At 33.7% G+C, this 26,132-nt stretch overlaps 1 protein-coding gene across 2 annotated transcripts in view; it reads right to left on the bottom strand.

Annotated features, from left to right (window-relative positions):
• The window catches only part of WWC2 (WW and C2 domain containing 2), a 222,515-nt gene that overhangs the window by 69,826 nt on the left and 126,557 nt on the right, over positions 1-26,132 (bottom strand). For both annotated transcript variants that reach the window (XM_031941982.1, XM_031941983.1), the window contains exons 5-9: positions 23,666-23,745; positions 14,096-14,225; positions 11,559-11,705; positions 10,505-10,578; positions 4,339-4,581 (exon numbers count right to left, since the gene is read on the bottom strand). In XM_031941982.1, the coding sequence (XP_031797842.1) occupies positions 4,339-4,581; positions 10,505-10,578; positions 11,559-11,705; positions 14,096-14,225; positions 23,666-23,745 (674 nt within the window). The remainder of the gene's footprint in view (positions 1-4,338; positions 4,582-10,504; positions 10,579-11,558; positions 11,706-14,095; positions 14,226-23,665; positions 23,746-26,132) is intronic.

The raw sequence follows: 26,132 nt of genomic DNA, 5'->3' as shown, positions 1-26,132 counted from the left end.
GAAAAAAAAAGCTTACATGATAAATGAAGGAAGAATGTGGGGGCACAGCAAGAAAGCTATGCTGTTTGATAGCTGTGCAGGTATTAAAAGGAAAACACTGGGAAAAAGGGAACATTTGTCCAATGCTGAATTTTTTTAATGCAGAAAATCTCATTTTATAAGTTTCCTCTTTGCCATTAACTGCTTCCATCTTGACAATGCAGTGACAAACTGCTTTCTAAGATGCTACATTTTAACTTAATAGCAGAGAGAACAGAAGCAAAAATAGAAATATATACATAAAATAAGAAAAAAATTAATGAAAGAAAGGGAAGAATGAAAAAAAGCTTTTTTTTTTTTTTTTTAAATCACAATGGGCCATTGACTCACTTTCTAAAGATTGGTATTTGACTCTTCAGAGTGACCTTCTCATTCTGAGATAATCATCCAGCACTTTGATAAACAGTCAATACAGAACAATAAAATACACAGATATCCAGAAATGTAATGACTTCCACCTGGGAGAGGGGGCATGAGATTTAGAATCTGACTAAATTCAGATACTAAAAGTTTATGAGGAGGCTCATACTGTTCACCTTCAGTAATGTGTAAAACTAAATTATAGTTAATCATTCTCTATTTTCTAACTCTCCCCACCCCCCCCCACCCCCCATGAAAAGGGAAACCAATATACTAATATTTCTCCATCAAAAAGAAATTTAAGTTATAACATGAATGCAAAACAAAAAGTCAAAAGTCCAAGCAATTAATACAAAATTCACTTCCTCTATAGATGAATCATCCAGCAAAGGCAGGCTATATCTTTGCTGTCAAAAGGGAAAACGTCTGTCAGGGAATTCCCAAACTGAATATACCGCATTCTCCCCTCTGGAGGCTACTTGTAGGTATAGCCAAGACCCAGGGAGTCTCAGGACACAAGGAGGACTGATGATAATATATATATATATATATATATATATATATATGCTGCTATTCTTAGCAGCACATTAAACACTTGTTATACAGTCTTTATCAAGTGTCACAATTAAGAGTTGTCAACCAGAACACAAAAATATGATCCTCTATATGCATTATTACCTAAGATTATGATAGTTTTTAGTTCTTTAGGACACTACCTTGGCTATCTCAAAGCACTTTGGAATTCTAGGTATTTATCACATTATCCCTTTTAATCATTATACATGTCTTATATCATTACACTTTAAGCCTCCTGAGGGGAGAGACACACTCACCCCAATTTTTGTATTTTTAGTACCATGGACAGCACAGGTAGATGATAAATATTGGATTAAGCTTTTTAAAAATAAGACCTGTAACACTTAAGTAACACAAAAGATAGATATCAACAGATTTATAAACAGTTAGAGGGAGTACTCTCTTGAAGTGCCCTAAGGAATCCATTTTATGACCTCAGGCTGTTTAACATTTTTATCAACCATTTGGATTAAACCATGACTCACACAGCTATTAGGTCTGAGGACAGAAAGTTGGAAGGGAAGCCAAGATGTCAGATGATAGAACTGGAATACATCTAAAAGATGTCCTCAGACTAGAACAACGGGCAGGATATAATAAATTGAAATTTAAAAGGAATATAATCCCTGGGATTGAAGAATCAACTTCACAAGTAGAAGGTGAGGGAAGCATAGTTAAACAATAGTTCCAATTTTAAAAAGCAAGTTCTAGGGTTTTTAGTAAATTATCAGTTTGACACAGTAACTAAGCCAGTCTAATGTGGAATAAAAAGAAGCAGGCTCATAAGTAAAGTGACAGTCACTCCATCAAACAACAATCTGTCTTGTTGTATTCTACTCTATTACAAGAAGGTAAATAGGATGTGAGAGAAGGCTGGAGATAAGAACATATAAGAATCAGTTGGGGGTGTTTAATATGAAGAAAAGAAGATTTCACTTGATGGGTAGTTTGTATGTAGAAGAACTTTTTTTCTGGAGAGAGAGATAGAGAGAGAGAACAAAGAACTAAAAACAATGCATACAAGATGCAGAGGCACATTTAGGCTCAATGGACTGGACTAGTGAATTCCCCCTCATCATAGATCTCCCTTAAAAAGCAGGATGTGGGAAATAGTATAGGGATGATTAGAGTGTAAGTTTCTCAGGAGTAAGGAGTGTGTGTGTGTGTATTTGATTCTTTTTGTACCCCCAGTGTTTAAAATAAAATGTTAATTGACTGATTCTTGTTCTAATGTGAGTTATATACTTAATGTCACCTGAAGTTCTGCAATTCTGTGACTATTATTTAGATGCATCTGTGATCTCATCAGGGTGCATACTACCTCCACTGGTGCTGATCATAATCCCTCTAAAACTCCAAATCCTATAGGAGGTTTATCTAGATCTTTCTATATATCCTTTATAGAAAATCACCAACACATTGGCCTCTTGTAAGACCACATTAGGCTAGCTAGCCATCTGGCTGCCCAAAAACTGCTGGCAGACCTCTCCAACATGTTGGCTTTACATCACTTCTTTTCACATTTTATGAATTGTCCCCTATCTTTTGTTTTCCAGGATTCTTAACACTGATTTACATTTTTTTCCCCTCACCAAGCTGAATATCTTTTAGAATTCATCCAAAAGAAAACAAAAGGATTTCATATTCTCTACATCTTTCAGTTAACTCTAAAACTAGAAAAATGTAGTCTACTGTAGAAAATCATCTGCAAAAATTAACCTGCCCCCTTTACATATTTTCATCCCAGATACCCTTAACATATTCACAGACATAAATGACACTTTAAGGAGATAAGGAAGCAGGTAGATAGATTGAGAGGGAGATGGCTCTCTTCTCACTTGCCTTTTCTGACTCTTTCTCTATGTCTTTCCATTCTTTTGGTACTTTTTAAAAATTCATGTTGAAAAATTAATCCCAGAGTACTTTTAACATTAGATTATCGCCAACATAACCTTCCTTTCTGTCTATATGATCCAAGTTTAGCTATTCTTCCCCCAACAAAATATAAACAACTTGGGAACAGAGGACTACTGAATTCTTTGTGATGTATATAACAGATGCTTAATAAATGTTAGTTGATTGACTGGTTCATATTAAATGCCTCCTCAAAGAGCAAAATCTATATGGTTTGTTCTCTATAACTGGTTTCTTTGAATTTTTTCCTTTTGTTATTTTAGGTTCATGTAGACACAGTCTTCATTAGAGTATTGGCAGTGAAGACAGAAACAAAAAGCAAAAAATAAATGAGGAATATAAAATATTTCCAAGCATAAAATACCCAATGATTATGGGTATTTTAAAAGAAAATACAAGTCACAGAGAATAGAAATAATGTGAATTTCTTGACCAGAGACCTGGCAAAGCCAGCAATACCTATTAGGGAGAGGTTCCATGACATATGCCCTAAGGGCATATCTTCACTGTTTCTCCACCCCCTCAGCTTCACATTAGCTCAGCTTCTGGTAGGAAGGCCAAGCCTTTGGAGAAACCCTTATCTGTCTGTATTAATCAGCAGGGACTACATTTCCAAAGCCTAACTGGAGGAGTTAATTACAACCTAATCTAAACGGCTCTATTTCTATATCTCCTAAATGATTGGTTTACAGAAATGGGCCCCTTCAGGTTAAATGATCAATTTACATCTTCCTACCAAAACAAAGTCTGAAAATTGCTTCAAGTTCTCCCCTTCACGTTTGCACCTGCTTCTGAGGGGGGTTTCAACTGACAAACAAAAGCCAATTGAACATTCTGTGACCTGTAAAAATATCAAAGGCAGTTAGGGAAGGTTGTATTTTCTCAGCAAAACAAAAAGCAATAAACCTCTGCATTCTTGTGAGTAATAAAACTGAGAATAGGAAATTTCAGGTGCTGTAACACTCCAGATAATCTTCATTATCAGAGGGCAATAGTTTACAGCTATTGTTATAAAAGCTAGTAAATGATGTTCTACATTTCTGATGACATGTCAACATTTCTTGTTATTTAACTTCTGTCACCAACATTTTCGTGAGTCTAACACACCTAGGACAAATGAAGTGGCCAAGCATATATTGGGGGGTGGGGGGTGGGAGGGAGTATGTGTGTGTGTGTGTGAGAGAGAGAGAGAGAGAGAGAGAGAGAAGAGAGAGAGAAAAAAAAGACATAGAAATAGATATAAAGAGAGGGACAGGGAGAGGAAGAGAGGGACAAGAAGAGGGACGTGGCCATACAGAAGATCCCTTTGTGTTATTTAATTAAATCATTCTACAGAATATTTCCTGGAGAGAAATGCCCCACTGAGGTCTAGTTCAAATCCTACAAAATGGCACAAAGCTTAAGCCATAGTGGGGAGACATTTGAGGTGACCAGAAGGATGAAACATACCTCTCAGCAAGGGCTCGACTGGGCGTGTTTTTCACAGACAGCAGCTCTTCCTCTAGAAGCTTCCTTTGGCCTTCTAGGTAATCCAACTCACCCTGACTACGTTTTTGAGGTGTAACAAACTGAAGCTCTTTCAAAAATTCTTCTTTTTCATTAATCAACATCAGTTTCTCCTTCTCGACATCCAAGTCCCCAGGCCAGGGCTCATTGTCTAACTTGGATAGCTCAATTTTTAAATTGGCCATGCTAAGGGGAAAAAACAAACAAACAAACAAAAAAAGCAAAGGAAATAAGCATATTTTACAATTCCTAGGAAAGGAAAAATTCAGGACAGCTTATATGTGGACTAAAATGTCAATAATTTAACTAACTGGAAAGGAATTTTTCCTGGTCTGAGGCCATCCTAAAACAATCTTAACCATAGTCTTTCTGTGATTTCAACGTTCCCTATGTCCTTGATAAATAATTTAATCCAAGTAATTAATTTTCCCATCATGTTACAAAAGAATGGAAAGTAGGATATAGACAGAAAGAGTCAAGTTCCAGAGGAAACAAAATAGTATTGGTAGGTAGATGACAGCTCAAATATTCCAATGTGAGTGATGTTTGGAAGGCTCCTAACCATTTCTATTCCCCATTGATTGCAGGAGTCAGAAACTCTATGATTAGCATTAAATTCAGAGAATTAGAGATACAAAGCTAGAAGGGGGAGCCCAGATCTTTCAACATCCTACCCTATTAATATCCCTCATTTATCAGAAAAAGAAATTAAGGCTCAGAGACATTAAATGATTTGCCTAAGAACACTCAAATGGTTAGGCAGCAGAGGATCTGAACCTCAAATCTAGTACTTTTTCCACTGAATGAAATACTTTTGATGGGGACATCACTTTAGTTCCTGGAGCATCATATTAATCTCTACCTATATATCATTTTAGGCTCAGAAACATTACAAGTAGAATATAAGCTACCTGATGGCAGGACCTGTTTTTCATTTTATTTTTTAATATTATATGTTATATATATATTTCAAAAAATATATTATATATATTGTATATATGCAAATATTTATAAATGTGTGTGTGCGTGTGTGTGTGTGTGTGTGTGTGTGTGTGTGTGTGAGAGAGAGAGAGAGACAGTAAACAGCAGATGCTTAGGAAAAGTTGATTAAATTTATTTGATCAGGACAGTGAACAAGTGATTCAGGCCCAGAGATACTGTTATTAAAATGCTGGAAAGAGAGGTGGAAAAGCAGAGGAACTGATATGGTTTTGCCAAGTAATATCCAAAAAACCTCTTTTTTATACTACCAATTCTCCCATCATCCTCCAACTCTGCTCCCCCCCAAAATTAGGGCAAAGTCAGTGACCTGCAGGCTTCTTCCCTGTGTGCATTCTCCTCAGGCTATAATTTTTGGCAGCCTCTTTCCCCTTCCTTGGTAACTGTAAACTGGCTTCACCTGAATAAATATTTTAGGGTAAGGGGCACAAAATGTGATTTACGCGAAGGCTCCTGCTTCTTAGAAATTAATCCTGGTGTTAGCAATTTTAAAATATTTAATTCTTACTTTTTTTTGTCTAGTTTTTTAAAAAATTAAATATTTTCCAAAAAGCAGATAATTAAAAACAAGAGGATAGTGGACACCAGTGGACATCAGGAAAATGAAAAATGGTGTGAAAATAGGATTCTCTCATTTTCAGAAATAAACACTTTTCCAACTTTATATTTTTATCCAGGCAAGGCTTTAGCCTCAATTAAAAGCTCAATGTTGACACTGGGTTAGTCTGAGTCCCAATCAAGAAAACTGAATTCTACAGCCCCACTGATATAATATTAAAGCAATAATGTTTCATTAAGAAACAAAAGAAGAAAAAAGAGATGTTTTTACTAGTTTGATTATAAGCAGAAGATTCAAAGGGCACTATTTATTTAAAGAGCACATTATGGTCTCTCCAGAATCAGTCAGTATTCCTGTAAAAAATGGCAGTATGATAGGAGTAAGATACCAAGGAGCATATAGCAGGAGAAAATAAAATCATGAGGGAAGAACAACTCTCACTTCCCACCATGTAAAAATCTAATCAAGAATAAAGTTAAAAATGATCTTACATTCTACCACGATAAGCCTTTTGTTCTAACCAAAAAAAAATTTGCCATATCCAACTGGCACTTGTATGGGTGGGGTACTTCTGATTTTCATCCGCCATCTGCACTTATGATGGATGTAACATCAGCTATTCTTCAGCTTTCTCCACAAAACTATAAACAACTGCCTCAACATACTGGAAAATTAATCATCAAAATGCTAAATAAGCATGATATTATTAGCTTCATTAAGCACATAAAACAAAGAGTAAAAGGAGAAAACAGGTTTGAAAGAAACAAAGCCCACTCCTTTATTTATTCAGAATTCAGTAGGAAAAAGAATTTTCAACATAATAACAGACCTCTGAAATTTATCTTCCTTTCAATATTACTAGTAGCTTTATAATAAAGTTAAAAATGGTCATATAAGAGAGCTGCCTCTAAAATGGGCAAAAGCCAGTATCTTCAATTGTGGTGTGAAGTAATTAATGAAACAAACTGGGGGCAGATTTGTATAAAGGTGGGGAGAAAGGGACACTTTAAAAAAAAAAAAAACAAATCAAGCATGAAATAGCTGCTGAATTTCAGATGTATTTTCTAGAGGATGCTTCAAGGTAAAAGAATTTGAATAAAAGAATATGATAAAAAGTGTTTAGAATTCCTAGGGAAAAAGGCAATTTAAGTTTCTGCTATATGTAATGGTGAGCTAAGCAGAGAAAAAGTTACAGATTTCCTTGCACACAGTAGGCATGCAAATGTTTAATGAATTAAGGTCCAAAATTTGATTTTATCCAAAGTTTCAGGGATGAAAAGTTATGTAAGGGATTCAGTAGTATAAAGAGATAGCCTGCATGCGGTCCCAATGTAGATTTCTTGCTATGGAGGTCGTTTCTTATGACTTATTTCACTCAATGAAATGTATAAAATTTCTGAATTATAATCAAAACAACTCTCTCTGCTGCTTTTGCTTCACTAAAGAAGTATAGCTTGGAGCCATACAATACTCAAATCTTATACCTTGCTGTGTCCCCATGCTAGAGCAGCAGGATGCATCTATTTGCTACTTTATACGAGCATGCAAATACACTAAAAATGAATTTGTGCTTGTTCTAATCATTCAATCAACAGATATTATACAAATAACAGCTAGCATGTATCGAGCACTTGAAAGTTTGCAAAGCACTTTACCTGAGTTATCTGATTTGATTCCCTAGCATGTATAAGGCATAATAGAGGACAGAAAGTGAAGTCTAAGAGATATTTCCTGCCCTTAAGGAACACAACAATCTAACTAGTTTAAACTTAAAAGGCTCTGCAATGACAGTCTCTTTAAATACAATCTGTCAGTTCACCTTCACTAATGGGGGTAAGTGTGTATACATGTTTCTGTAAATTTTCTGTAAATATAACAGTGTTGTAGGTTTTTCTTGGGTTAGAGAAATGAGGGGTTTTTTCCCCCTTCAATTAAACTTATCAAACAAACTTGAATTTTGATTTTGTAGATATATTTAGTTAGAGAGAATAAATGCTAATAGCCAGGTTGGTAGGTGGCAATGTGATATATAGGAAAGTTATGCCATTATTTATTAAAAGCTGCTGAATTGTAATATTTTACAGAGGAGCTATATCTAAGCGAGCTTCAAAAAAACCCGACACCACTGTTTAAAAGAAAACAAAAAAACCCCAACAACACATTTTAAATGACTATTAATCAGATATAAGCTACAATGGAAAGGAGATGAGAAAATGAACCTGTTTCTTCTTTTTTTTATTTAAGCAGAGGTAGAGAATTATTGGTGTGAAATATTATACATATTGTCAGACTCCACAGATATATTGATTAGTTTTGCTGATTTTATTCCCTTCTTTAGTTCATTAACGGGAGGCTAGTTCACTAAGTGGGGAGGTAGAAAGAGATAAGTTTGGAAAGGAACGAAATATAAAACAGAGGATAGCAATACAATTAAAAAAAAAAACCTCTAATATAGCATGGTCAATTAAGTACCTAGCACAGTTCATGGATACATAGTAGGCACTTGTTGAATATGTTAAATGAAGATAATTAAAAGGAGAAGAATGCATAAGAGCATTCAACTCAAAATTTTAGGCTAAATATATTTGCCAGGTAGTAAAATAAGATTTATGTTCTTAGGACCTTTAATCTCCAATTTGTGTATGTTTGAGGAAATATGTATTTTAAATCATGTAAATAAGCATTTATTAAGTGCCTATTATACAAAGTGTTAAGCACTGAAGATGCAAAGAAAGGTAAATAAAACTCTCTTGTATGTCAAGGATCTTACAGAGAAAGTGGAGAGACAATATACAGACAGCTATATAATTAATAATCACCACTTTCAATAACAATCATATTCAATAGCCAAACAAAATATTCTTTAGATTAAAGTCCTCAATAAAAATTTCAAATTTGTCCTTCTAGGAAAAATCAACTCTACTACAGCTCTACTTTGAGCAGATTTTAAATTTAGAGAGGTAACATATTCTCTCTCTGTGTTTTCCCAAGTGATAAAAAATATTTTCTAAGTTTTTGGAATAAGGGAGATAATCAAGCCAAAGGCATCACTAGAATTCTTCCTCATAAACTAACAAATAAATAAGCAAATAACACTAAGAAAAAAGGACTGTCCTTTTACTTCCTGAAAATAGGTAAATATAATCCTTTTTAAAGTTGGTTCTTTACTACATTTGAGTTTTTTATTTTTGTTCTGTTTTGTTTTTGCAAAGATATTACAGTGATTTGATAGTTCCTTTGACAGATAAGGAAAATGAGACAGAGTATAAAGCCCAAAGTAAAAACACAGCTGATAAGTGTTTGAGGTCAAATTTGATTTAAGGTCTTTAGTCCATCTACTAGACAGTAGTCTAGTACTTAGCACAGAGTAGGGGTTTTCAGAGTCCTAAAGCAGAAAAGAAAGAAGTACAAAAATCTTAGAAAGATTAAGTGAAATGACCAGCAGGATGATTTCAGAAAGTTCTGGGGAGATGCTAAATGAAGTAAGTAAAACCAGGAGAACATTGTATATGGCAACAAGATTATGTGATGATCAACTGTGATGGACGCGGCTCTTTTCAACAATGAGGTGATTCAGGCCAATTCCAATTGACTTGTGATGGAAAAAGTGACCTGCATCCACAGAGAAGACTGTGGGGACTGAATGTGGATCACAACATAGTATTTCATCTTTTTTGTTGTTGTTTGCTTCTTTTTTCTTTCATTTTTTTTCCTTTTTGATCTGATTTTTCTTGTGTAGCATGATACATGTGGAAATGTGTATGGAAGAAGTGCACATGTTTAACATATATTGGATTGCTTGCAGTCTAGGGAGAGGGAGAAAAATTTGGAACACCAGGTTTTGCAAGGGTGAAAGTTGAAAACTTTCTTTGCATTTGTTTGGAAAATAAAAAAGTTATTATTAAAAAAAAGAAAGAAAGAATACTTAAATAAAAGTTTTTTCTTCATTATTCACACTAAAGGAAGCTATAAGAAAGGTAATCATAGAGATATAAGAAACATCCTAGGGCCCCCAAAGATGGAAGAAATAAAAAAAACTTCACTTCAGGGAGAAAGACTACTTTGGGCTTTTTGGCTTATTAGTATTTTATCTTTGAACTTCTCAAGGATGGGCTGAGTACAAGTCTTTGTACAAAGCAGTTGGCAAAATTTGGGCTACTCTTGTAATTTAATAACAAAACCTTTAATTCAATGCAACATTATCCAATTCCTGAATATCTGAGAATGCAACTTCTTTATTTCAATGGGAACCAATGGGTTCCTAAAAATTGCTTTTTTCTTTAAAGAATAGGGTAAATCCCTCAAAGCTCTCATTTCTTTTATTCTACAGTCTACATTCTAACAATATTCTTTCAGATTAAAAGGGGGGAAAAGGGGAAACACAACCTCTGCCAGGCATATCTTTTAAAATAAAAATAAATTTGCTACTTTAAGCCTAGTTTGCCTCTGAAGCAGCCAGTAGATGTCACTATAAGAGCAAAGATTAACTCCAGCAAAGAAAATGTATTTTGAACCCCTTGCCCACTGAACACAAATAATTCCCATTACTACCTTCTTTTGGCTTCTTCATATCGTAGACTTAACCTGACTTTTTCTGCTAAGTTGGCTCTACTTCTCGCTCCAAACTAATAAAAGAAAAAAAAATAAACAGAATTAATTCTGTAATGAACGAAGCAAATTATTTGTATTTTCAGGAACTACAAGTAAATCGTTATGTAAGGAAATTCTATACAAATTAGGATAAAAAAAAAAAGATAATCTATATATCTGCTACTGTCAATAAAGTAACAAAAAAGAAGCTTCTGAAGAGAATCAATTTTGTAGTGCATCTAAAAGCATCTTTCCTTTAAGTTACCTTCAAGGTAAAAATGTTAGGTAAATATTTCTGGTGGCTTAAATTTTATGACAGGTGTGTAGGCTCAATAAAATACATGAACTGGAACTAATTTCTTTGTCTCTAAGAGCCAAATTTCCATCAATTAACTTTCAACTGCACAAAATGAAAACCAAGTAGGTTTAAGCACAATTTTTCAAATGTCAGGCAGGGTCATGACCTCTACTTGACTTACTTTTATAATCATGCTTCAAGGGAAGGTAAGAACAGGAAATCAGTTAGGGGTATATAAGAAAAGGTATTCATTATTGTTCCAAAACAACTAAGAAACAAAAAAAGAACTAAGGAAACTTAGAAAAATGCCTATGCCTACTTTCCTTTAAATATAATTTAAAAATGTATTTTCTTTATGGTTTTAAAATCTATTTCACAGTAGATGTTTTAAAAATTATAGTAAAATACAAAACAAAACAAAACAAAAAAGGCCAGCATAAATTCAAATTACGAGTTTCTTAAGAGTTTCAATGGAATACCTGAATAGAGCCTGGGGAAGATTAAACAAAACTGTTCATATGGAAAGGATGTGAATAACCTTGGTTCTAAACCAGAAAAAATAGGGCGGTGATTTTTTTAAACCTGCCTCATGAGGATAAAGAACTGAGTTGGTATGACTGGACTTCAAACCTTGGAATCTAGCTGTTCTCCATTTCCACTGGAATCAAGTCCCTCTAGTGAGAGCATTCTAGCCTCCTTCTCCATAAAGTCACTTACATCTCCAGAAATGCCTGTTTGAGACCCAACATCGAGGGTCTGTCTGGAGAGAGATAAATGAGAGCTCACAGAATTGGTTCTTAAGTCTGGTTCAGATCTCTCAATGCTTTGGTCCAAATGAAGCCGCTCCTGCAGCTTAGCGAGACTCTGTTCAGGAAACACAAATTATTTTTAAAAACATTTTTATTCAATCAAGATAGCCTGCCTTGAAGCAAAATTAAACACTCATTCAATCCTATAAAAGAAATGCTCAATGGCTTAGACATAGTTTGGCAATAAAATAAGTTGTTTTGTATTTCTAGACATAAAATGAGCTCAAAAATGCTCAATTTAGCACCATTTTATGTTAAATATTACACACACACACACACACACACACACACACACTATATCAATAGCCATCTTATTTTTCCAGATCTCTGGAAATGAAAAGAAAAAAACATTTTAATTTAATATACGATATATGCCTTCCTGATTAAAAAAACGTTTTGTTATCATATTTATTTATATTTAGTTTGTAGGTAATAGAAATTTTGTGAATGCTTAATTTTAGTAAAAATGAATCATTCTGGCTGTGTTGAAATACTTGTCATTTTTTTTTTAAAAATCCTAGAATTCTAAAATTTTAAAGTTATTTTTTTTAAGGTTATAAGACTCAGCTCTAGGGAATTTGGAGATAATTAAATCTAACTTCTCTTTCTACAAATGAGGAATCTGAGGCCCAAATAAGCCCAATGATTTAAATATAAGGTCACCTAATCAGTAGTGACACAGCCAACTCTAAAACTAAGGGAAATAATGGTCTCATTTCTTGTCCAATTGACATGTTTTATAAAACCTGATTTTCATAAGTTGGGTTTACTTAAAGTAGGGAAAGACTCCTTTCTACTATGCATAGTAAAATTATTAAAAACCCAATATAGGGAGAAAAATTTAGAACACAAAGTTTCACAAAAACAAATGGCAAAAACCATCTTTACATGCATTTGAAAAAATATAATATTACTGAGAAGGAAAAAACAACAATTCAATATACCAATTTTCACAAGAATCTGGGCCATGGCAACCCAAGATTAATTTCAAATTATCATCACTCAGGTTAGAAAGCAGCTCCAAGCTGACACCTCTCTCTAGGTAAAACAAATAATTATATAACTCATATAAAACATTATTAAACTAAAATTTTAAAGATATTTAAGTTTTCTTTTCTTCTAAAAATTAAAGCATAATATAAAATCCTATCAGTGTTTGCAGAAACTAGCAGAGTATATACATTACAGAGTTTGGTGACCAAAGAAAAAGATTCATCTTCTTGAGTAAAAAATTTTCTTTTAACTATGGGCATTAGATAAGTCCAAAGTTTGATTGATTCAAAGATAATAAAACTGGTTTAACTCCACAAATTTTCTGACATGTGAAGATACTTTTAAATTTTTTATGATCCAATATTGAGATTATTTTATTGTTAAACATTAAGATTCTTATACTGTAAAGAGAGAATATTATAAAAGTAAACTAGGGCATCTAAAAAGAAATCTTAAAGGTATTTACTGGCTATAGAAAATTAAAAATCTCTTCCCCTCTCCCCCCTTAATATACACATATATAAATCACCATTGTTTTACAAATGATCTACTTCAGGCATTTGTATTTAATTTTAAGACTGATCTTATCCAGAGTAGAAATATCACAATGGTATTAGATATTCCTTCAAAAAACATCAACTAAGTAATCATACTAATTAGCTGTGTTTAGGGCTCAAAAATCTGAAATATACTCTATATAGCTTCAGTAAATTAAATATAGTTTGTTTATTCTCTTATGAAACTTTGATCTATCAGCAAATGTCTACTGTCCTGGGAATGTGGCAGACAGCACAATGTAGAAAACTGAATGGTAATGTATGACATGAATGCACTGATTGGAGAACTGCACTATTTGTCATCAACAATCTCACTTAACTACATTAGGACTAGGCTAAGACATTGGTCATCTCTAGTTCAGAAGTCCTTTCCAATTGGTTTTAGTATTCTACAGGAGGTTTCCAATTTCTCTTTTTTTAAGGTGTTATCTTCTCTGATTAGAATGTAAGCTCACTGATAGGCAGGGACTGTCTTTCTTTTTGCTTATTCCTAGATAAACACAGCACAGTGCCTGGCAGATAGCCAGCACTTAATAAATTTTTGTTGACCTAACTTGATGATAGAATTAGGAATCCCCTACTTCATGGCTCAAGGGACCACTGAATGTCTGTCATTCAAAGATTAAAAACTGCATGGGATCCTCAGAATCAACTTGATCTCCCTAATAATACCTGTCCCAATTTTTAACACTCGCTCCCCACCAACTTGTCTTGGGCCAAATTCAAACTCATTTGGTTCATGAGTCCAAGAACAATGCTAGAACACAGCAGAAATTAGTCACTTGATTTTCTGCAAATATTGGGTATTTTTCTCACCCCCCCAAAATGTGAAAGACTTGAAAGAGTAGAAGTATGCTTTGAAAAATTGTTTTCATTAAATTAAAGTTATACATACCTGTATTAGATCTTGTTTCTCTCTCTCTCCTGAGCTAATGGCCTTTCGGATGGACTTCATTTCAGTTAGAATAGCTTTGGCCTTACTGAGTTCGTAGCCACTATGGTCTCCAGACATTTTCTGGTCGATTCTGCACAAATACCAAACCAAAGGAAGATTGGTTAAATTGGTCATCACATCAAAAATCTTGTCTTTAAGTATCCTTTCTAGTTCCTAAGTCCCACCTTCCCCATTATATTTGTTACAAAATTGAATTATGAATTCATAATGGAGCCAGATCAATTACTCATCCCATTTTAAAATAGAAGATCTAGGCTATGGCAGACTTTCTCTTTCCTAGCTGTTTTTTCACCCACATAATTATATTCCTATTACTACCTACAAGTTTTATCATCCAAACCTCACACATATTTCGATTCCTATCTCCACCATTTCTAGAAGATTAAACTTTCGCAGAAAAGCAACACCAGTAGTCTGACTACTGTGGCAACTACTGACATAAATATCTTTCAAATAAAGAAATAGTTCTTTATTTGGCCCTGGCAAGTAACCAGCTCTATCTAGGCTAAGAGGTTGTTTTTTTTTCTTTCTAACCCCACCCTGCCAGATGTTATCTCTTCTTCATTTTTTGAAGCATATGAACAGAGAAAAATGGAAACGACTGTCTGTCTTAATAACTTTGTATTTTAGGAAAAAGACAGAATGGTATATATTATTTTTTTTGCCAAATATGGATTGCTAACATTAGTTTAATGAAAATTCATCTTCAAAGGGATCTCATTATATGTGCAAATCTGGTTACCAACTGGACAACTGTCACTAGTATTCAGCCAGAAATAAATCTTGTGAGCCCCTTGTGCCAAGAGATATAAATGTGACTTTATGATTATTTTGTGTTATGTAAACCATCCAAATAACCTGATTCTATTTGAAAGATTTTTAGAATCATTTCTAAAGACCTTCCTCATCTTTTTCTCTCTGCTCTCTGATCTCATTACTAATACATTCAGTACTTTAATTGTTGAAATACAGTTTTTTTTGCCCTTTCATTCTTGTCTTAAGAGACATTTTAGCACACAAATCTGTTTTACCCATAGAATCTTTGGACAACCAACACAGTAGACTATATTTCCATGAATCTTCAGAGGAAGCTGTCATTGAGTTCCACTGACGTCTAAGACGTTTAAGAGTTTACATTTCTTTTGGATATAAACATTGTGACCTTGAAAACAATAGCTATTTCATCTTAACTTATATCTTTCCAACTAAAGTTTACCATAACAAGTGCTGTTTATAAATAACATATTTCCCCCAAGTACTATTTAAGTAAATAATTTATAATGCTAAACAAACAATTACAGCCCCGCTTTAAAGAACTTAGGGAAATACTTTTGTCATAAAGATCCTCACTACCTAACAAAATTTTTTTTTCCTATTTAAAAAAAAACTCTACCACATAGAATGAGAATGATATTGCTTTTTTAATTTTTATTTTTTTTCTATTTATCAGGTCAGCCATTATACATAAGAAGAAATAGAGTGATTGAATGCTATACATACTTACTAATGTAAGAGACCACAGAACTTTTGGAAAGGCAGGAGTAAAGATTTCTTTATCCAGGCTCTTCATTTTAAAGATTAAAGAAACAGAGGTTCAGAAATGATGTAGCTAAAGTGATATCTTTATTTGGAAGATATTTTTATATTCACATTTGACTCTTGTAATAGATCATTCCCATCAGAACTTGACAAAAAAAGTCGAATTTTGATTTGGGGAAAGGACTTAGAAATTAATTGCTGGTTCCAAATATAAGATTCTGGAAATGTTTAATGAGGTTACCATGATCTCCGAAGGAGAGGGAAAAAAAGGTAAGACAATGTGATGGCTTTTGAATATTAGAAATTTTCAAATGTATTTAGAGTAAATTTATATAAGTTGTAAAACATTCAGAATTTCATGAGATAAACTTAGACTTTAAAAATAAACTTTTAAAACAAAACTGAAAGTTGAAAACAAAAGCAAATAAACATTTTCTTCAGTTTAGGTTGGGCTCAAAAATTCTAGAAAGCTAATTAGAATTTCAAGTAGGAGTCATAACAGACGAGAATTTGCTTTGACTTCAATGTGTAAATGAATAAAATTCAGATTATTTCAGACTAACAATTCACTTAATCGGACTCTTTCTGTCTACTGCCTTTGATTTTCTTCAGTCCTTAATCTTTTCTCCCTTTTTTTCCCTGTTTCTTATCCATTTCTCCTCATTCTTCTTGATTATGATCCTCAACTGATCATAATAATAAAATGAAGGTGTGTGTGCGCAACACACATATGCAAATTCTAATTTTTGCTTTTATGTTTCTTAAGTATTCTTATTTATTAAAGCATATGAGATAATTATATTACCTCTTACTTGTGTGTACTATATGGTGGGGTATTTTTTAGTAGGTTAAGGAACACTGATAGAAAAAAAACATTGCCTCCATCCATGGTATAAAAGTTGAGTACATGTGGATATGAGCAAAAGAAACATGTGTGTACTTTTCATTTGCTTTAGATGTGCTTGCAGTAGATATGCTGCTGATAATCTCAGTCTATCCATGCTTAGCTAGCTTGTGTGACACTTGTCCATGACTTTTGGTAAATTCTCACTTGGGGGTTCACTCCATAAGCTGAAGATCGATCTTCTTCTCATAGATCTCCTAACACTTTAGAGATAGTAATGAAATGGGCAGATTATTCTATCCATTACAACTTCCTTGTAATTATGTTAGCCATATTTTTTTTTCTGGTTATACATCCCCTCTCCGTCTTTTGACTTCAATGATTAGTTCATTTAAATTGCCTGAGTAAGAAATATAAATCAGGTTGTTGAACTTTTCATCTAATTGCATATTATAATATGGACGAGGATTTTTTTATCCACTTGGTTTTTCCTACAAGTCAAGTTTTGTGTGATTATGGATATCATTTGGGGGAGAAGGGGTTCTAAAATATTCTGGGACTTGATGCAATCAATCTAATTCATTTCCAAAAAGAGCATCTGGAGACACTCATAGGGAATCTGTCTTTAACTGGGATTTTTGTGCTGGATAATCTCCATAATTGTGCAAGAGAACATAATAAGTCTTTCCTGTTTTATGTCCCATACTAATAAATTGAAGGATATCTGATAAAATTCTTTCAGCTGCTAAAGTTATCAAGGGGATATGTATAATTTTGACACATGCATGAGAAAAAAGCTTCTAAGAAGGCCTCTAATAATATTAATAGCTAACATTTATTTAGTGCTTGACATATTCCAGGCATTGGGCTAAGTACTGTACAAATATTATCTCATTTGATCCTCACAACAACTCTGGGAAGTAGGTACCATTATTATTCCTATTTTATAATGGAGTAAACTGAAGTCAGGTCATACAACTAACATCAGGGGTTAAATTTGAACTCAGTTCTTCCTGATTCCTGGTTCAATGATTTTTTTTTTTCTTTACTAAACCAAATGCCTGTTTAGAATTGATGGGGGAAAAAAAGGATAAGGACACTAACATCTTATAGTTTATTTACTTTTCAAGCAATTGCATGACTATGACACACATTCCTTTGGGATACTGTTTCTATATGTCTGCACATTACTTTTTACTTATTTTTAAATATTTTATTTTTTCCCCAATTACATGTAAACAGTTTTAGCATGCTTTAAAAAAAATTTTTTTTTTGAATTTGAGATTCTCTCCATTTCTCCGTCCATCACTGAGAAGTTAAACAATTTTGATCCAGGTTATATATGTATAGTCATACAAAACATATTTCATGTTAGTCGTATTGTGAAAGAAGATATAGACCAAAACAAAACAAATAAACCAACAAAAACATGAGAAAAATAAAGAAATCGTATGCTTAGATCTGCATCCAGACTCCATCACTTCTTAGGAGAGGGATAACATTTTTCAGTTCTTCAGAATTGTCTTGGATCATTGCAGTGCTAAGAATATTCAAGTCATTCACAGCTAATCATCTTACAATATTTCTGTTATTGTATACAGTGTTCTCCTGGTTCTCATTTCATTTTGTATCAGTTCATATAAGTCTTTCCAGGTTTTACTAAGTGCATCCTGCTCATCATTTATTATAGCATTATGGTATTCCATCACAATCATATTCAACAATTTGTTCAGTCAGTCCCCAATTGATGGACATCAACTGCCAATTCTTTATCACCACAAAAAGAGCTTCTATAAATATATATATATATATTTTACCTCTTTACTGTCCATTACTTTTATAAACTCCTATTGCTGTCTGTGTTTTATTTTCAAAGAGAACGACATTACAGGGTGATGGTCTTCACATGTGTGAATTAGATTTAAGTGAACCAAAGCTGTGCAAAGTCATCACCCTCACTCTCTTTTCCAGATGAAATCAGTGGCAAGACAAATTCAGGGTTAGTAATGGCTTGCAATGCAGTGGATAACCTTGGCATTTCTAACCTATCTCTAAGTACTCCACAGCCTCTGCATTACCTTCACAGACATAGGAAGAAACTGTTCCCATCTGTCCCTACCGCTGGGGAAAGTCTTCACATGCTTGGTGCAGATATTCCCCTAAATCACTAATAGGTTTAAATTCTATCCTCAACCTGGATTAGCTCATTTGCTGAGACAAATTACCAGAATGTGGCTATCCATGCTACAGCTTCTTGAAGCCACAGCTAAACCTTGAGTCCCAGGTGGACCCCAAACGCAGATGAGCAGTTCTACAAAAGGTTCTATAAGCCCACACACCAGAAGTGCTAGTCCTCCCTAAGTACCCCATATATCCTATGATTTTCTCAATGCACATATACATTCATAAAACATTTTGTAGAGAATTAATAATTACTAATATTCCCTTGGCCACTTATTTTGTGGTAATAAGTCTGAAAGTATCCCTACCACCACCATCAAATTTGAGTATCTTTCCCTCTTTCAGATTTTTAAAAACTCAAGATATATCAAAATACCTTAATATGCACAAAATTATGGCACCTCTAACACAGATTTCCTTGTGGATACATGAGTCTAGTTGCTCTTACTATGGTTTTTTTTTCCTTTAATGTCAACTTTACTTCCTCATGTCATACATCCAGACCATGAAGCTAAGAAGTGCCTAAGGCTTCATTATCTTTCACAGAAAATGAATTAAATTTGGTTTATTATCTCAGTTATTTCCAACTGAATACTTTTGGGTATTTCCTTGGTTGGGTCTCTTGCCATGCTTTCTGAAACTGCTTCTTGCTGTATTGTGATGCAAACCAAGTCAGAATTTTCTATACTGTTCTTCATTAAGATTTCATAAATGAGCATATATTCTAAACTGGTTTTTCCACTTGATTGACATCATCTTCCACTTGACAAGGGGGTCAATCATTTGCTGGCTGAGATGGTTTCTAAATTCTTTTGCTCTCCTTTTTATAGCAATTGGCTGCTGTGAATAAACAACTTAGGAAATGTCAGTATCTGTTCTATTTTCTATTTTCCGGTATCAAACAATTGTTTATATAGGTCAGCTTATAGATACTCCAACTGCACACTTTTTCTTCTGGAATTGCTAACGATAAGACACCTCAGCAACATAGTGGATAGAGTATCATGCCTGGAATCAGGAAGATTCATCTTCCTGAGCTCAAATCTGACCTCAGGAACTTACTAGTTGTAGGACCCTAGGCAAGTCACTTAACTCTATTTGCTGAGTTTCTTCATCTGTAAAATATTCTGGAGAAGAAAGTGGCAAACTACTCCAGTATCTGTGCCCAAAAAAACCCAAATGTAGTCATGAAGAGTCAGACACAATCAAAACGAAAAACACTAATGCTCCAATAAATCAGAAATCTGCACATACACAAATGATTTAAGAATAATTAACTTATATAAAAATAAACATTCTGATTAAAATATAAGCAAATTTATTTTTATGTTATTTGTTGCTTATTCACTGTGTCTAGTACCTTCCAATTCTATTTAAAAAAAAAAAAAAAGTATTCAAGACACATCAGTGAAGGTTTCTGGGCATATGGCAAAATTCACATTTCTTTACTTCTGAGCCATATTTTCCAAAATTTTTTTCCCTTGCCCTTTTCTTTTCTCATTTTTACCTTGAAGTACATTTACATTTTAATGGGTGGATTTAACAAGGAGGGCTGGAGGAAGGGTTAACAATTCTTTATATAATTTTTGAACTCATCATTCTTTGCAACAGATACTGTTAAAAGATTACAATGTAAAATGAAAACACTAAAGAACACTAAAATTTCAAATCCAACAAAAACACAGTATTTAAAATGCTGAAAAGTCTTTTACTAAACTTCTATTTAAATCCTTTTTTGAAAGACTTATTTTTTTTTTAGCCTCCCATCACATCCTAGATATAAGCAAAGATCCTTTCAGACCAACAGGCTCTTGATTTTTCTAAAGTCCCCAGGTACCCAGGTTTATATAGTTGCAAGACACATTAACGAAGAGGTATTTTGATTGAAGGACCAGGTAGGGTGCATGCTACATGGCAGCACAATACTTTATTTAGTGTCCTACATTCCAAACGAACCCACTTTATTCTGCATATAATTAAGGTGGACAAAAAGGTCTCTGACATAAGATATCATATCTTTCAGGTTTCAGCTAATGGGATTAGATTCATTCCAAAGTAGCTGCCTGAATTTCCACAAGTATCCATTGTTTTCCTGTGGTATGCTGTTGACAGATTCTCAAACATGCCTTGGATTCCTCTAAAAATTGCTTGCAAGTGAGCTGCTTTAACACAATACTTCATTGTGGCATTAATATAATAAAAACAGCATGTTTGGCTAACCTTTAATCCTAGAATTGTGGTATGAGTTGTTGTTGTTGTTTTAAAACAGCATTAGGCTTGTGTGTGGTCAATGATACCTAATTTATGGATAAAACTATTAGGGCAATTACCCCTTCACTTTCTAACCATAACCCCAAACTTATAGTGGTTTTCCCTCTCACAAAAACTCTTATTTTAGGAATTCAACATTTTTCAATCAATTCCATCATCCACTGAGGCAGATTAATTTTGAACTAAATATCTTCCTATTTAATAACAGGGATACAGTTGGGGGCAGGGACTGGCATGAGAAAACTTATTTTGAACTCTGATTGTCCTCAAAAATTTTTCCTACTCATGGTTACCAGACAGACTATAATTCCTACCAGAGAAACAATAATTTGTGAGAGGGAAGGAGGCGTACAAAACCTCAAACTAATTTGGTCTCCAGATTACTGCATTTAGTCTTGTTGATTTTTTAAAATTCTGTTCTTCGGGCTGGCTCTGGTGTAGAACCATACTTTTAGGTCAGAATTGAAACCCACAGAGCTTTTAGGAATGTAGAGAAATCTACAGCACCAGTGTACTATGAAAACCTTAGGTGAAATGGGAAAAAAGAAACCAGAAGATATGTATATAGACACAAGTCACTATCCATGTATGGACCAGTGGTTAATGGAATACCAGAAAAATGGCACAAATGGTTATCCTTAGATGTCACCTGATATTTTTCCATGTAGATCAATCAGTGTTATGCTTTTGTGGAGTTAGCAAGATACCAAAGAACCACAAGAAAAGATCAGAACACTTTTTGTGTAGACCTTGGAAAACCCTATTTGGGAATTCCATGAGGACACATCCTTATACCCTCTAAAGACTTAGATAGACTGACAAAAATCATTTTGGTTTCTGAGTAAATCAGAGGGTATCCTCCTGAGCTTATATGGCTGGAACTGAGTACATTCCCCAAAGGAGATACATTAGATAAGGCTGGTATTCTCAGGCAAGATGTGATAGAAGGAAGCATGAGAGTACAGCAAAAATATCCTGTTCTTTAACCAAGTTGTAGGAATCTTCCTGAACTTAAAATCACAGAAATTTACTGGAATAATTATTTCCTCTAAACATTTTTTTAAAAATGACAAATGATTACTTACCCTGTGTTTTAGAGACCTTTATTGTGGAAGAATTAACTACCCTTCCAAAGTAGACTATTCCACTTCTAAATAGCTCTAATTATGAGTAAGTTTTTCCTTCTACTAATTCTAAATAAGGTCCTCTACAGCTTTCACCTACTATGCCTATGTCAAACTTCTTCAGACCAAGCAGAGGAAGTCTGTTCCCCAATTCCCAAAAAGCAATAAAACTGCACATTTGATACATCAATACCTTTTCTAGGTCTATATCCCAAAGACAAAATAGAAAGGGGTTGGGAAGGGGGAGGAACAGAGGATCTATTTGTACAAGAATAATGTAGATTGAAGCATGACACTTTTCACTTTCTTTCAATCTTTTTTTTTTTAATTCAAGTTTTCTAGTACAAAATGACTAACATGGAAATGTTTTACATGATTATACATGTTTAACCTATAACTCATTGCTTATCATTTCAGGGACAGGAGAAAGGAGTGAGGAAAAGAGGGAAGGAAAGATAGAATTTGGAGTTCAAAACATTTTCAAAAAGTAAAAAAGCTGTTTTAACATGTAATTGGAAGAAAACAAAATATAATTTTTTAAAAGAAAGAAACTGAGATTTTTATTTCAGTTACTTTCTCTAATAAAAGTTGCTACTTTTGGAGATTTTTTTTTAAAGAAAGAATAAGAATAAAGAATAAGAGTTCCCTTTTTCCCATGAGGGAACTTCAAACACTTAAAGACTGCTAACATGTTCCCCACTAACAGACTAAAGATCTCAAATTTGTTCAATTGATCCTTGTTTGACATAGTCTCTATTCCCCTCATTATCATTTTATCATCATTCCTAGACATCTTAAACTTGCTAATGTTCCTCAAATGTGGCACTTAAAAAAGTCAAACAGAGAAGAGGTAATGCTGGTAGATAGTACCCCGGGCTAGCCAGAAGAAAAAAAATATACACAAGACACACTTTTCAATTTAATATAAATTATTAACATTTTCTCCATCACTTTCTTAAGTCTAGACAATCAATAAAACTATGAGTCAAGCCCTGCCTGATTTTGGAGTATTTGTCAATCTCCAAGATGTAGAGGTTCAAAATGAAAATTTCACACCTGGTCCGTGGGTTCCAGCTGGCTCCAACACACCCCTGTCTACCTGCACACTGCACAGCCTACATCACATAAGCTTTTCAAATGCGGTTGTTATATTCACTGCTTATTTATATTGAGCTCATGGCTACAGATATGTCCTCCTCCATTTGTGAATGTAAAAATAATATTTTACATTTAGATTCCTATTAAATTTCAACTTCTTAAATTCCATTCATCATTCTAAGGCACCAAGATCTAGGATCTTTTCTCTGTCATCCATCATGTTAGTTGACTCTCCAAACAGTATATTCTGTATCCCCCTAAAGAAAGTCAATGCCTTGAGGTCAGAGACATGAAGTCATTAATGTTTTTTGTATCTCCATCTGTAGCCCAGTACCTTATACAGAATACAATCAATTAAGTATGTACTGAATCGAACCTTCACTGACACTTTATTTGCTACTAGGCAAAGGGCTTGTGATGTATTCAAGTTAATTTCAAATATTTTATACTCACTGTTGCAGTGTTTCAAAGCCTTGTTCTTTGTACAGTAATTCTTGCTTCATCTGTGAAAGTTCTCGCTTCAGTTTTTTAACCTTTTGTGAGAAATTAATGTAAGAATTAGGAAATAAGGTAGAAATAATTTCTTTAGAATTACAGATTGAAATATTGAAGGAAGCTTCATATTATTTAGTACAATTTTCTGATTTTATAGATAGGAAATTTAGGCTCAAGATGTTTAACTGACTTGCCTAGATGAGAGCTACCAAGCAGAAGAAACTGGATTTGAAACCTGATTCTTGGGCCTTATTACACTTTCTATCACACCATACTGGTTTGTAATATATGGAGATATACACTAATTTAAACAACTTTCTCTTAGCCATATTTATTTACAGGGGGGAAAAACAATTTTTTAAAAAGAGATATTAATTGGGGGAAAGGAGAAACACTTACAAGATTATTTACTCAATTATCAATGAAATATATTCCATAGAATCACAGAATTTAGAACTTGAGGGAATTCTTAATGCTTTTATTTTATAATCGAGGAAACTGAGGCTTAGAGAAGAACTGTTAATAGTAACAAAGCCAGGATTTAACTCCAAATCTTCTAGTATTAAATCCAATGTGCTTATATCCCAAAATAAATGATGCTAATTGACTCTTCAGAATAAACACTGGGAAAATCTAGCTAATTAGCCAGATCACACTGGTATATCAAGACATTATATTTTATTCAACTATTAAAGTTCTTCATAAAGTGGCTAAAGATTGCTCATTTTAAAGTATCAAACTGAATTATAAAGTATTACATATATTTATTTTTGCCTTTTTTTTCACTTTTGCATTTCTGAACTAAATAACTTACTATTTTGTTCATTCAAATGTAAGACAGTTATGGACAGTTAATGATGGGCAGTTATCAACACTAGTTGGTATTCCCCCAGGAATTTCATTGGGTAATAGGGGAAATAAGACATATATTCAATTACAACTAAAGGAAGAACATAGACAGTAATGAAAGGAAAACATGAGCAATGAGCCTCAAGGAAAGGGTGGTATTTGACCTTGAAGGATCTATAATATTGATAGATGGGACAAGCAGAATTGTGAGGTGGCAGAGAAGTGTTCATCACCACAGAATGATAATTACTATTCAAAGGGACAATGGCAGCTCAGAAGATTCCCTTCAAACTTTAGATTCTTTGATGTTTCTACAAAATAATTGTTACTTTTTAAAAATATATTAGTCAGTGACTAAAATGCAGAAAAAGTGAAAAAAATTTAAAGGAAACTATAGTTATATTAGTTATAAGTTATATTAAAAGTAATGAAAAATGCTGATTCAAAAGAAGTTTCTGAAGCACATTTTCTTTCTCTCAGGAAAGATGTGGGGGGACAAGGAATATTAAATGCTGCATATGCCATCAGCTATCTTTGCTGTGTGAACTAGTTTTGCTTTAGAGTTTTTCTTTGTGACAACAAAAGATTTTGGGTAGATGAGGAAAGAAAGGGAACGGGGGATATTGGGAAATGAGTACAGTCTAAATTCAAAAAGTATCAATACAACTTTTTACCAAGTATTTTTCCAGAAGAAAGTGGTTAATTTTTTACGTGGCAAGAGTTAAATGGATTGAATAACTATGATGGAAAGGAAAAGGACATAGATAAAATTCTTTTTAATACAATCCCCAAAAAGCAACTTCTAGTAGAGACAAATAGGAAATTACATTGGACATTTATTAATTCAGATACAACTACTTCAGAATTTGTGATACTTCTGAAAAGAGCTAGGTTGAAATTTATATTCCCCTATGGACAAAAGGAAGACAAAATGAAAAAGGATAATCTATTTATGTTTAACTCAAAGTGAATCAACATTAAGCACTGCCTATGTATGCATCAAGGGCTTTTTCAGTTCTAAATCTATGATCCAATGATCTACAGAAAAGTATATTGTGTATCAAAAAAAGCTACCAAGTGTCCTGAACATAAAAATGACCTAGGCACAAAGAGGATAATTAGGGTAGACATCATTCATGGAACAGCAATATTGGGAAGAAGCAAAATGGAAAAGACTTGTCAGGCAGCAATAATGGCTTGTGCTAGGAGAGGGGAAGCAAAAAGGAAAATCAATAATGGAGAAGTCAAAGATAATACCAACGCTTCAAGTACGGGAAACTAGGTGAGAGTGAACTCAAAAGGAGACCCTGGCTTAGGCATCTAGCTAATTTCTGGTGGTGGTTTCTGGTCAGCTTCAGGTGGACATGTTCAGTAAGAAGCAGGATATTCACATTTCAAGTTCTGAAGGCAGGGCAGGATAGGGCTAAAGGCGGATTTGAATTCATCTCTATATAAGTGCTGACAGAAATTATAGAAGTAAAATGAGACTAAAAGAAAAGTGGGTCATGGACAGCAACTTGGAAAATACCTACTTTTGAGGGATTGGACAGGAGAGAAGGAATCACTGAGAGTAAGG

The sequence above is a fragment of the Sarcophilus harrisii genome, chromosome 6 (genome assembly GCF_902635505.1).
Source record: "Sarcophilus harrisii chromosome 6, mSarHar1.11, whole genome shotgun sequence".
Lineage (NCBI taxonomy): Eukaryota > Metazoa > Chordata > Mammalia > Dasyuromorphia > Dasyuridae > Sarcophilus > Sarcophilus harrisii.
The sequence above is the reverse complement of the archived record's forward strand: the minus strand, read 5'-3'. Positions and strand labels throughout refer to the sequence as shown.